This window comes from Ictalurus punctatus, chromosome 13 (genome assembly GCF_001660625.3).
Source record: "Ictalurus punctatus breed USDA103 chromosome 13, Coco_2.0, whole genome shotgun sequence".
NCBI classification, from domain to species: Eukaryota; Metazoa; Chordata; class Actinopteri; order Siluriformes; family Ictaluridae; genus Ictalurus; species Ictalurus punctatus.
Genome location: NC_030428.2, coordinates 13886095 through 13900608, shown reverse-complemented (window position 1 = coordinate 13900608; position 14514 = coordinate 13886095). Strand labels below are relative to the sequence as shown.

General features: G+C 38.5%; 1 protein-coding gene across 4 annotated transcripts in view; it reads right to left on the bottom strand.

Moving 5' to 3' along the window:
* cacna1g (calcium channel, voltage-dependent, T type, alpha 1G subunit) overlaps positions 1 to 14514 on the bottom strand; it is a 126276-nt gene that overhangs the window by 59052 nt on the left and 52710 nt on the right. For 3 of the 4 annotated variants that reach the window (XM_053685392.1, XM_053685391.1, XM_053685389.1), the window contains exons 13-17: positions 9061 to 9154; positions 8595 to 8776; positions 4744 to 5223; positions 4503 to 4603; positions 2121 to 2244 (exon numbers count right to left, since the gene is read on the bottom strand). In XM_053685392.1, coding sequence (XP_053541367.1) covers positions 2121 to 2244; positions 4503 to 4603; positions 4744 to 5223; positions 8595 to 8776; positions 9061 to 9154 — 981 coding nt within the window. The remainder of the gene's footprint in view (positions 1 to 2120; positions 2245 to 4502; positions 4604 to 4743; positions 5224 to 8594; positions 8777 to 9060; positions 9155 to 14514) is intronic. The other variant, XM_053685390.1, reaches the window with a different exon arrangement.

Below are 14514 nucleotides of genomic sequence, written 5' to 3'. Positions count from 1 at the left end.
CTAGTACCTACTCCATCAGCTGTCTATTAGAAACCTGCTGCTCATGTTCTGAGCAGATCTCCCTCGAGTCAAACCCACACACTTCACTCACAGACAGATAGCAATGCATGCAAATCTGTATCCTCTGTATATCATCCACATATGCTATCATTAATCACATAGTGTATGTCAATACTATATAGTAATGTGATTACTTGAAAGCAAGAGATATTCCAGTTTAGATTATATAAGTCCACCCCTACTAACCTACACATGCACACAGGTTGATTTCCACATATCATAATATTAAGTAATCCCTTCTGGAAACAGTATATGAGGAAGAATATTTTTTTTTTTTTCTGTTAATGATGGCACTTCTCAATTTTCTATATTCCCCTGACATAACCAAAAAATATTTCTGCATATGTTGATCTGATTTTTAGCATGTGTTATATGAAAACACAAAACACAATAAGCTTCCAGAATACACATCTTCACCAGAGAATAGTCTACTTGTACTCATATTTGGACGCATGAATATTTCATTTTTTTGTATTTCATTGTGTGATGAAACAAGCAGAGAGTCAATATTTAAAAAAATATATTTTGTGAAAAAAATCCTATTTTAATGTTTGCCAAGTAAAACAAACATATAAAAAAAAAAGTGGTTTCCTTGTTTTCTCATTTTCATTAAAAAAAAAGAATGAACGCAACCTTAACCCTTTGAGAACTCCATTATTTCTGTGAATATTAAAGCATGCACTCTGAAATATTGTTTACATTACAATGTCATATGCATCGACAGCTTTTTAGTTCCAAGGCACTATTATAGAAATTAGATTGGTTCACACTTGTAACGTTACTGACATGCAATAATAATAATAATAATAAAAAGTTTAAAGAGTTTTAATTTCCTTACAATAACAGAATTGAAAAAGCCTCTGAGCCACCTCAGCACTGTTTTGGCAGATTAATTTGTCTGTGCATGTTTTTAACACAAACATATATTGTGTCTGTAAAGGCTGTGCATGCTTTTTATTATTTAAGCTATTCATTTGGCCATTATTTATAGGGAGCATGTATAGGCCCTCTGGTAGCATCATCAGTTGGGGTTATCCCCTGCTGAAAAAACACTTGAATGAAAATAATATTAAAAATATCAAGGCTGTCTATTCTGAAGATGCCATGCTTACTGTGAGATGGGGCCATGCATGCAGAAGCAAAGCCAAATCTTGGCAAATATATTTTCATCAAAGGCTAAAATGGGCTCCATAAATAACTGCATTGTAAATGAGCCAATTAAATCTAAATCTTTCATAGAGTCAAGAACTTGAAGAGGATTAAAAAGAACTAATTACATAACAATTTTACATAACTACCTCAAACAAAGAGTCACAACATCCAATGCCTCTGTAACTGCTGGAGATACAAGAAGATAATTTTTCATGCAATATTTTGGCGTCTCCTTCCGACATCCTGACAGTGAGATTAATGTGATGTGACATCAGGATAACACAATCTATAGGAAATCCCTTCTTGCTGGCAATTTCAGAGACCTTTACCTTCGTCTGTATTATTTTGCTGCTGGGTGTGTGGGCTGTTAAACTGTCAAACTCCGAATAAGAATAAACTCTTAAACTGAGCTAATCTTTCATTTGGGACTGAAAAGAGGCGAGAAGAAGAAACAGAATCCTTTTACATTCTCGTCCTCTAAATCCTGCATAATCATTCATTTACCGAATGTGTTCATTCTAATGAGGCTGAACCACAGCAAATGGTGCACCTATTAAATACAAAATTCAATTCATGTGCAATTTAATGCTTCCGATTGCTGAAATGCGGTGAAATGTGTTTTTAATTTGTGGGTGTGATTTGGTGTGTGGCTTCTTCATTTGTCTTTCAAACATTACGCAAATTATGAACTGATTTCCAGATCATCTACCTATCTGTTAACATATCCTTGTATATTCTTGCACTATTAGCCTTGCAGATAACTGAATCTATTATCAATACAGTGACTGAGCTTTGCCTTAGAAACAAGCTGCACTAACTATTCCTATGAGATCACTAAATACCGTCCTTACCGATCTTCTGATCCTCTAATCAAATGTGACTCTATGTTTGTGTTGATGTGCACTCACAGGACTCTTTGCCTCAATCTTGGGCCTCTCCATGGCAATGGTGATGCAGTTGAGGAAGATAATAACAAGCACCACATGGTCAAACATCTTGTGCGTGATGATTTTATTGCAGCTCACACGAATCCTGTAAGATATGATCAAGTCAGGCGCTTAGAATACAGACACGGCATGAAAGAATTAATACAGATTATCCAATAATTATGCAATTTTAGGGCAAGCATAGACTGTATTATATTAGCCTCACTTTCAAGATACTGAATGCTTAAGAATCATTAGAAAATCACTGCAAGAGGCTTTGTGTTTATGCTTTTGCAAGTATGATTGCTTATTGAATCGCATGAACATTAAAGAAAGAAAAAAGAATCTAGAGTCTGAAATTATGGCAGAAGAATGTGTTGCTCCAGGACATTCCTTCTGAAAATGACTATAACTTGGATTTTTTTTTTTCATAAACTACAATGCATAACTCATGTTTTAGCAGACTAGTAGCTTGTCTGCTACAACTTTACTTCAATCCGTATTCTTCCTTAATACACTTTATGCCCAAATGTTTGTGGACACCTGACCATTACACACATATGTGGTTCTTCCCCAAACTGCTGCCATAAAGTTGGAAGTACACAGTTGTCTAGAATGTCTTTGTATGGTGTAACATTACAATTTCCTTTCAGTGGAACTAAGATGCCCAAACCTGTCCCAGCATTACAGTGCCACTGTGCACAATGTAAGGTCCACGGAGACATGGTTTGCTAAGGCTTATGTGGAAGAACTCGAGTGTCCTGCACAGAGCCTTGACCTCAACCCCATTGAACACCTTTGGGATGAACTGGAATGCTGACTACATGCCAGGTCTCCTAACCCGACATTAGTGCCTGACCTCGCTAATGCTCTTGTGACTGAATGGGCAAATCTCCACAGCCAGGCTCTAAAATTTTGTGGAAAGCTTTCCCAGCAGAGTGGAGGCTGTTACAGTAGAAAATGGGAATGAATTATGTACCGGAATGTTTAACTAGTACATATGAATGTGACTGGTCAGGTGTCCACAAACTTTTTGTCATACAGGGTATATTTATGGCTTCCCATAAAAAAAATAAATAAATAAAAATAACACATTTTGGTCAAAACCTAATTTTTGTCTGTTTGCCAGCATTCAGGCACAAAGACATCTGGGTTTTCCCAGACCACCACACACATATAATATACAGTATGCTGTGCTACACTTAAGGAATTGAGATTCCAGCTTGATCCAGCTTCATAAAACAAACCCAATGTAAATTTCAGATGCACTAGTTGCATGAGATGCACTAATGCCCTTGTGGCTGAATGGACAAATCCCCATAGCCATTCTCCAAAATCTATTGGAAAGCCTTCCCAGAAGAGTGGTGGTTATTATAACAGTAAAGGGGGACTAAATCTATAATGAAATGATCGAAAAGCATATATGGTTGTGATGGTCACGTGTCTAAAATGGCATACTATGCACTGTATACAGTATTATAATCTATACACTATTCCCTTGTACAGTATAGGCAACACCTGGGTTTTTTTTGTCAAATAACACTGTTTCTAAATAAATTCTAACTAAAGGAAATAAATATAACTGACATTTCATTTTAAAATGTAGAAGCTCACTTCTGCTATGTAGAACACACTGCAACTGATGAGTGCAAATGTCTCCAATGGTCCATGCTTCATTTTTCTCTGACATTACATAATTTGGGTATTAATAGCACACTATATTTCATATATGCATGAACCCACTAGCACTAATCATATGCAAAGTACAGTATTTGAGAGAGAGCTCCAGACTCCTAACAGGAAATATCCAAAGCAGCACATTTCTTAGACTTCCTTTTATAATGTTATGTATATAGGGCAGAAGATGGCTCTGTCTTGCCAAACAGGTAACCAAGATAATTCCTAGCCTCCTTTTAAGCAAGAATTCACATTCTAGACATAAACACATGCATCTAAGCGGTGCTGCTTAGTATAGAGGATGATGAGATCAGCTTCTGAATATGCAGCATGGTGAGAATCCACATCCTTTTGGGCACACTTCAGGAGAAGGAGGATGTGCGACTGATGTTTAATTAGTAAAGTGCTGGCAGAACGCATGATGTGAAGCTGGGATTTCTCCCCTCTTTTTATCATCTAACAAATACTCTATAAAGCATAGTGTGAGGATGGGAAGAGGCAGGGCCAAAACAGTGGTCTGTGCATACATGTGAGTTCAAACTGAAGCTCTGAGAGTTTCCCCAGAAGCGTTCTTACTCCAAAACGCACCTGAGAATAGGGCAAAACCAACTAAATGGACAGTTTGAGTGTGCTGTTAGTGAAAAATGGAAGACACAGCATATATGACAGGAGAATAAGCAGGATCACCTGGACTCGGGAGGAAACAGGTAGAGAGACCAGGTGTTTCTCTGCCTACACCATTCAGGCTGCTTATGCTCCAGCCAGCGGTACAGACGTGCTCGTCGACTCTGCAAAAAAAGAAGGGGAAAAAAACAAGAAGAAAAAGAGATGCTTAAAGAGATAAAAACCTCTTTTCTTCCTGTAGAGTCAGCAATTCCTCTATATCAATTATTAATATGCAGCAAATAAGTACTGCAGCTGTTCTTACCAAGTTTCCCTCCTCATCAGCATTGTCATCCTCACTGTGATGATCATCTAATGAGAGCTGCATTGTGGCCCCCGTGGGTGAGCTCTTCCCATTGCTGATCAGATTTGGTGGCCGTGTGCTGTGGATGCTAGCTGATCTGTGCAGGTACGGCACCTGCAGCGTGTCTGGAGGCAGGTCGAAGGAGCTGCGTGTCTCCAGAGACTCCATACGCCTATGCCGTGGCCTTTGACCAAAAGAATCTGTCCTGCTGAGGGAAACATTATCCCCTTCCAACGTCCTTCCTCTGCCACTGCCCCCTCCAGCACCATCCTCATCAGAGCTGGAGTGGCCGTCTCCGGAGAGCAAGGAGCGTCGCTCACCCGACTGCTGCTTTTGCCTCTTCAAACTCGGTGCTCGGCCTAGACTGTTCCAGCTGGAGCGTCGACTGTTCCAGCTGCTGCTGGAACTCCAGGGGGCATGCGGGGAGCTCCGCACACTTGACTGCAAGGTGAATGGCAGGAGGAACTTTCACAATATTGTCAGATAAGGTCTTTACATTTAGACTTTTATACAAAACCTTGTTAAAGTAATTCTGCCACCAGAAAGACACGCATGTTTGCTTTCACAGCCCATATTGCTGTTGAGTCATCAAATCATATTCAAACTGACTGAAGGCTGGTTTATTCTTCCTTCAAAAAACCTTTAGAAAGTAAGAAAAGCACATTGAGAGGTGAGGCAGGAAGTTGAGAAAAAGTCATTCTCTGAAATAGAATAGTCTCAACGTGCCACCCACCTCCGCAGCAACTGGCCAGCAATGACGTATAAAGGGCATATGGGCAATTGGCAGGAACTTTGGATATTCCTCTGACAAGATGAACTAACAAAGCTATCAGTTTAACTAGCGAGGGAGTACTATTGTTCCTTTTTTAAATAAAGTAGTTTGTAGGGGATCAACTATTTTATTAACTGAATATACTGTATGCATGGTTTTTGGATGTATAATATACATACAAAATCCATCAAATTATGCAGGTGGTTTGAGGCATTGTTCTTTTTTTTTAAAGCAATACAATGGAGCTGCTTCTAATCCAGTCAGTGCTTAGGGACAACTGCCTCAATTTATTTAATTGTGTGTTTAGTAATAAAAGCAGTAAACCACAATAACAAATTTGTTTGTCAGTCAGTTTTCTTTGATTACTATTTGTATATTACTGCTGCAGCTGTTTAGAGGATGCAAAAGGGCAAAAGAGTTATTAGAGAATATTCTGTTTTTGTGTATCTCTCATACTAGATAGTTTTAGATCTTCACATGAAATACAACATAAAACAAAGGCAAGCTGAGTAAACACACAATACACTTTTTATCATTTTTTTTTCATTGTAGCAAAAAAGTGATCCAACACCTATCAGCAATGTGAAAAACTAATTGCCCCCTTAAACTTAAAATCTGGTTGTGCCATCTTTAGGGGCAATAACTGCAACCAAATGCTTCCAAGACCAGACTTTCACTTACTTCTAGGAATAGGACTTGCTCCTATGCTTTGGATCATTGCCTTACTGCATATTCTAGTTGCACTTGAGTTTCAACTTATGGACAGAAGACTGATATTCTCCTTTAGGATTTTCTGGTCGAGAACAGAATTCATGTTTCCCTCAATTATTGTAAGGTGCCCAGGCCCTGAAGCAGCAAAGCATCCACACATCATCACACTTCCACCACCATGCTTGACCGTAGGTATAATGTTCTTTTTGTGGAATTCTGCGTTGGTTTACGCCAGATGTATCGGGACCCCTGTCTTCCAAACAGTTCCACTTTCAACTCATCAGTCCACAGAACATTCTCCCAAAAGGTTTGAGGATCATCAAAGTGTGTGGCAAAATTCAGACAAGCCTTAATGTTCTTCTGGGTTAGCAGCGGTTTTTGCTTTGCCACAATTCCATGGATGCCATTGTTGCCCAGTGTATGTCTGATAGTGGAGTCATGAACAGTGATCTTTATTGATGCAAGAGAAACCTGTAGGTCCTTTCATGTTGTCCTTCACTTTTTTGTGACTTCCTGGATGAGTCGTTGCTGTGCTCAGAGGAATTTTGGAAGGTCGGCCACTACTGGGAAGGTTCACTACTGTGCTGAGTTTTTTCCATTTGGAGATAACGGCTCTCACTGTGGTTCTTTGGAGTCCCAGAGCCGTTGAATAGCTTTGTAAGCATTCCCAGACTGATCTATTTCAATCACCTTCCTCATCATTTCTGGAATTTCTTTTACTTATGGCATAGTGTGTTACTGGGTAAGACCTTTTAACGAACTTCATGCTGTTGAAAATGTTCTATTTAAGTGTTGATTTGATTGAACAGGGTTTGCAGTAATCAGGCCTGGTTGTGTCTCGTCCAGCTGAACACCATTATGAATGCAGTTTTATAGATTTGGGGAATTAGTAACTACAGGGGCAAATACATTTTCACACAGGCCCAGTTTGTATTGGATAACATTTTTGCTTCAATAAATAATATTATCATTTAAAAACTGTATTTTGTGTTTACTCAGGTTGACTTTGCATTATCTTAGATTTTGTTTTAATTTCTGAAGCAATTTAGCATGAGATATACACAAAAACAGATCAAATCAGGATGGGGCAAAATACTTTTTCACAATACTCAGTACGTTTACATGGACAACAATAATCCAATATTAACCCAATTAAGACAATACTCTGATTATGAAACTACCATGTAAACAACGATTATTTATTACCTTAATCCAACTAAAGTCATACTCGAAGTTAACGCAAATCGAATTAACACATGTGGAGTATTCCTGTTTTAGTCACATTATCGACGTGCATTACAGACATGTACACACCTTAATCACACTATTAACGTCGTGTGGGAGTTTTCATGGCATTTTGCGACAGGACACGTACACACACAGCAGTGCTCAACTGTTTTACGGCAAACAAGACAGCACGGCTGCATCCGACACCATGTAATTGCCTACTATATAGTAGGAGAAATACATGTATCTCAGCTACTATATAGTAGGTAATTATGTGGTTTCGGACGCAGCCCATGGATTCAAGCATTCGTCTATTTGCAGCCATTGAATGACAAATAATTAACTGCACTTGAAGCTTTCGCAAAATGAAAAATGAAACACTCAAAACTGTATATCGATACGTGAAATTCTATAGGGAACATCGTACGGCGTGGCATGGGGACGTAATGACGTGTGCCATTAATAGATCTATGTTCTATAACATGTAAAACAGGAACATGAAAGGAGTATTCTAAAAGCAACTCATATAAACACCTTAATCACAATATTGTCTTATTCAGAATAATGTCAATAATTAGATTATTGCTGTCCATGTAAACATAGTCATTATAGCATAACATACACTATTTGATCATTTTTGCTGTTTATTATAATTAAAGAACATGTGAAAACTTTTGTCTAAATTTTGTATCCTTATATCTTAAGGGTATACACATATTTAGACTCCGCTGTAGCTTTAATGTAGTTTGGTTACTTTTGTCATGTAGCTTGAATTATAACAACAATTCTCCAAAGAACAGCAAGTTAAACTACATGTTTTGTAGAGTAACTTTTAGCTTACCTCACTGCAAGTATTTTGCCCAAGACAGACAAAACATGTAATATCTACAGCTTTATGTGTACCATATTTTGCTTAACCATACATCTAATAAATGTTTGCTTTTTGCTTTTTAGCTGTTTAACACAATGCTCTATTGTTTGGTTGACAACCTACAAAGTTAAGAACCACCTACTGTTCTGAAAAAAAAGGGGGGGGGGGGTGGGGGTTGGACAGGCTTTATGAAACTCAGTTTGGCCTGTCCCCAGGCTTCGTGGTACTGACCGGAGTCTTTTCATGGCAGCCAGGCTCCACAGAAACATTGCTGCCCCTGCGTGACTCGTATCCCAAAGCGAGGTCATCTCCTCCTGAGATCTTGGGCACAGGCATGGGTGTTGCAGCCGTGTGGGTGATAAGAGGAGGTGTAATGCTGGCCTTCAGATCCATATGGCCATTGATGGGTACTACTACAATCAAGAGTGACAGAAAGAGATAGGACATACGCAGTAAACATCAGGTTCCTCTGGAAGACATGGCAGATAGCTGAAAAATACATGAGGTACATTTTCTAACATAAATGTTTTAGCATGCCCTTAGCCCCTAGCAAAGGGAGGGTGCAAAGCACAGAAAATAACAAGAGAGGAAATAAGGTCAGACATCTGAGCTCACACAGTGTTTTTTCAATAATAATACTAATAGGAAAACAATTATTACAGAGAACATGAAAGTTTGCGCAAGGGAAAGATCTCACCAGATGAAGCCGACACATCTTTTTTGCTTCTGCACACATCGTCAATGGTTTGTGTATAGAAATCTGCTTCCGAGCCTGACTTGGAGCCATCCCCCTTAGGTGGAAAGAGAAAAGGTGTTAGTGTAGGACAAGAGGGACATGAAGTTCAGTGCAGGTCTGGCCTTCCAATCCCAGGAGCCCTCACACCTAAAGGTCAGAGAGCAACTGTGATCCATGTGAGAGTCATGCATGGACAGTCTCAGTCTGCAGTGCAGCACCACTCTGAAACCACTGTCATCACTGAATTAGCTGTTTGCTTATACAAGGTCTAAATATTTTTCAAATGTATCACTCACATGTATTTCTGAGAAGATGATCTCATGATTAGACCATCTGCTTTATTTGTGTAAATACGAATCCACATGGTGTTGAATATGTGCGGGGGCTTTTTTTCCGGCCCACTGGAAGAACAGCATTAGTAGAACAGACACATTCAATAATCGCACTGTAGAAATAAACTCTGCTATTTTTATCAGAGGCTTGTGTCTCTTTATTTTCGCTTGTATCCCCCTCCCTCTACAGTCACCATAAACCCAGTGTTTCAGTGTGGTCTAGTGCAAAACTTCAGCCTTGGGTGGTTTGTCAGAACAGCAGCACCAGTTAAGAATCTCTCTCTCTCTCTTTCTCCCTCTCTCTCTGTCCTTCATCCACATTCCATTTCATTCCTCCTGTCATTGTATAAAAACAATGAAATTGTTATTCTATCAATGTAACATGACAAAATTAAAAGAGTAATCAAACATGTTGGAAAAGTTTTTTGTTTAAACAAATAATTAATAAATAAAGTGTATAATCTAGAAAATAAAAAACTTAATCTCAGGTAAGGCTGAAGATGTGAGCTGGAATTTTAATCTGTATATATTAATAAAAGCAGATATCCTATCATATCTTATATGGTGACCATCTGGGTGATTTCGAACATGAAAAGAAGGAGCAAATTGGATTGGGAGAATGGCACCCAAATGAATGAGCCAGTTAAGTTGTGGAGTTCTTGGTCATGAAACTGATGCCAAACTAATTATTTTTGCATTCCCTTTTGGTATATGATTTTCATACTCACAGCACTATGATGTTCAAAATGAGAGAGGAGAAAGATTAAAAGAGAAAGAGTATGAGAAAGAGTAAAAACTATTCTGACAAACCTTTCTAACTAATGTCAGTGCCTCCCACTGGTTTCACTTTAAAACAATCAAGTCCAAACTCCACGTTTTTGAGCAATTGTTTTTGCAACAAAAGGTGACAACTGATTGATGGATGTGTGAAAAAGCCCGAAACCAGTGGGATTATTGGACAATAAAACAATAATTATTTCCCACCATGGCTAAAACAAAGCATGGTGAACACTGAACAGGACTTGTCAAGATGGGAGGGCACAACATCAAGTACAATACGAGCAAAAACAAAAGAACTTCAAAAGATTTCTGAATTTTAAAAATTGAGACTCAGAAAGAGATCTTGCTTTATGTGTGGTGGTGAACAAAACACAATAAGCACAGCTGTGATAGGTTCGTAGGTAGCAGTGCAAACCATTTCCCACAAATTTTGTTTGCCTGTGTGTGCTTTTACTCTTTAGGTTAGCATCATCACCCTGTGTAGTTTTTCACCTCGAGCTGGCTGAGTGGAGTTACTAGGGCAGATCTCTGTGTATCCATGATTTGGCAATCTAAATATTCAGTCCCATGTGGTCTTCCTCAGCAGAGACAGACCAGAAGGACTGGTGAGATATGTTTCAGGGTTCACTGGTTTTGGGGCTTTAACTAATCTTCTCAGTCACCTCAATTGGCAGCATCCTTCCCTATAAATGCCTAAACAACTGAACACCGCTTTGGTGTCATCCTAGGTTAATGAAAGTGGTAATAATTTTAGTAGCGAATATTATCACCTTCATTCAAAGCTGGGTGTGTATGGATGGGGTTGTTCACAAGAGTAGAGACTAAACTTTCTCAACTGATTATAATTGGCAATCTTCACATGACCTGCAATATGTTAATGACTACTATTTTAGAGAAAGGTGACTTTGCATTTGTTTACATAGATGATATGATGTTGAGCGACAGACATATGAATCCGATGCTAACCTTTCATTATGACCTCTGACTGCATGTGTCACCTAGCACAGCTGCATAGATGGTAAGGGAAAAATGAAAGCGATGATGTCCAGAATAATGAACAGACAGTCTCCTCAACAGGATCAAGAGCTTTTTTTTCCTCCATAATTACCAAACCTCCAATCTTAGAGTCCTGTTCATCCAATAGAATTGGTAGTATTACCAATGATGACGTGGAGTGTAAGCTATGATAACAAACTAAATGAACATTAACCAAGGGCATATCACTCAAGTATGTAAGATAGTACTTTAAGCTATCTTGTGCAGAGTGATTTTCAAGTCCATTTAGAGTGAGTTCCCATTCCTTTTATTTGCTTTTGTTTAGTAGTCTGGCTGGCTTTGCCTGATTTCACTGTGGCTTTCCATAAGCCCACAAAAACATCCTCTCCAAGCCAGATAAAATAAAGAGGCTTTGAAAGGTTTGAATTTTGCCTGCAGGCATCGAGCAAGTGAACCTGAAGAGGGACTTTAAAGACAAATCTGCTTCTATGCAAACAACCACAAGTGACACCGTGCACACTCTGGGGACCTCCTGATTAGTCGCAGTGGGTTACACGTCAGGAGGAGTGCTACATACCCCTGAGTCTACTGGCAGCTGAATACAGCTCAGCTGACCATGCAAGTCTTCCCTCTTGGCCAGTTCCTAAAGTGGAGATGTGTTAGATATTTTTTTGTACCGCAGATAGAAAAGTAGTTAAAGAGACAGAAAAGTAGCATAGTATTAAGGAGAACTATTTTTAATCAGAAATAGATACACAAATAACTATAGCAGATAGATAGACAGACAGATAGACAGACAAACAGACAGACAGGAATATTGATATCTGCACATTTGCTGTTAACAAAAATCCTCACAACATGGCAATTTAAAAATATATTAGCTGCAATAATTAATATTTCTCAGAGCAGTAGATGAAACCACAATGAAGTGGTAAGTGGTAGCTCAGTGGTTAATATGTTGGAGTTCTGATCAGAAGGTTATAAATTCAAATCCCAGCACCACCAAGCTGCCACTGCTGGGCCCTTGAGCAAGGCCCTTAACAGCTCAGTTGTATAAATGAGATAAAATGTACAACTCCTATTCTGAAAAAGTTGGGACATTATGGAAAATGGTAATAACAACAAAGAGGAGTGATTTATAAATGTACTTTTTCTTGTATTTAAACTAAAAACATATAAAGACAAGGTATTTGATGTTCTACCTAATTAACTGCATAGTTTTTTGAAGGTTAACGTTTATTTTGAAATTGATGCATGCAACACGTCTCAAAAAAGTTGGGACAGGGGAGAATTAGGACTAATAGCATAGGGCTGCACAATTAATCTAATATCGATCTCGATTACAATTTTGACTGCCCACTAGTACATGAACATGATTGACTGCGATGTTGACGTTTAAAGTTCATCCTACGTTCATAGAAAACTCCACTGCATATCAAATCAAGCGCTTCCTAAACTTACAGCCAGTCACCATAATGCAGCGAAGAGATGATGTCATTTTGTATGCCGAAGCTGCCAGCTTCGCTTCGTGCTCCAGCACTTGAGCGAGGGGAAATCATTACACTAACAACTTGCTAAATGGGACTACAGACGTTGTCGGGGACATTAAACGTCATCACACAGAACAGGAAAAGTCTTTGAGGATAAACTGGTTCAGGTATGCTGTGCACAATTCCCCAAAAAAACCTGGATGATCCACATTGAAAATCCGTATTATGGAAAATGTTTTAAATCAAGTTTGGAAAAGTTATCGGAAGCTTGATGATGGTTACGTTGAAGTCAAGCGACTGTGTTGTAGTTCGTTTATAACTTACAGTTAGCTGTTTATTTCTGGCAATTGTATTTAGGCTTCAAACTTCATAAAAGTTGTGTTCATTAGTGGAAATTATCTTGATGGACAAAACACTGTTATTGCCTTTTCTGCATACACCTGAATTGTTTTCATTTGGTTGCATATTCTTATATTTGATTGTATATTTTCATTTGGTTGATGGCATTTTTATTTTCACTTATCCTATATTTTGGGAACAATTTTCTTTATATTTTGCTTCTACGAGATGATGCACTTTAAACACCAGTCTAATTTCATGCAAAGATTTGTACATCATCAGGAATGTAGCACAACATGTAGGTGAAAGCAGTGGTCTGTTTATTTAAATGTGAAAGTCCCTAAAATCAATGAATAGTCGTGACAAATAATTGTGATCTCAATACTGATCAAAATAATTGTGATTATCTTTTTGGCCATAATTGTGCAGCACTAAAATATCGATGTGACAAGATGAAATAAGAAGGTGATGAGAAACAGGTGAGGCAATCGTCTAATCATAGTATATAAGGAGCCTCCAAAAAAGACATAGTCCTTCAAGAGCAAGGATGGGTAGACAATCTGCCAACAGATACATCAGCGAATAATCCAACACTTTGAGAACAACATTCCTCAAAGACAAATCAGTAGGATTTTGAGAATTTCACCTTCTACAGTGCACAATATCATTAAAAGTTTCAAGCAATCCGGTCAAATCTCGGTGTGTAAAGGGCAAGGACGAAACCACTTCTGAATGCTGTCACTGTCTTAAAAACCGTCATGAGTCTGTAATAGATATCCTGACTTGGGCTCGGGAATACTTTGGTAAACCTTTTCAGTCAACACCATTTGCTGCTGCATCCATAGATGCAAGTTTTCCATACAGTCCATAATTTTTCTGAACTGGTGTTGTAAGTCGCTCTGGATAAGGGTATCTGCCAAATGTCGTAAATGTAAAGGTCAATGAAAGGGTTCAACATAAATACTGGCTTACTTAGACTGAATGATTGAATGAGTCAGGAAATTAACATTACACGCTGGTGTAACTGAGATCACAACCATTTCTATGAACTCATTGCATGGAGGTATTGAAGCAGTTGCCGAGGCAGCACGGTGCTTCCAGGGCTCCGATCCAGGGCCTGCATCTCTCTCCTTATAACATATCTCATTCATCTGATGATCTCCCTGGCAACCTCAACACATAGCAAAGTTTGGCCAGGGAAAAAATAAACGCTGTGTTTTTGTTTAAGTAAACCCCTTTGGGATATATTAGGCAAAAGGAATGAAGTGCTTTGGCAATGAAGTAACTAAGTTGAAAATGGAGGTATTTCAGAATATACTTATTTAGCAAAGGCAAAGAAGGCAACATCCGGCTAATTTTTGGGACAGTAATTACAACAGAACATTTATCTTTGAAATCTTTAAAGTGGATAAAATAACTTCCTCTGCCATTATGCAATAAAAAAGCTACTTCAGTCTGGCAGACAAAACGACCAGGCA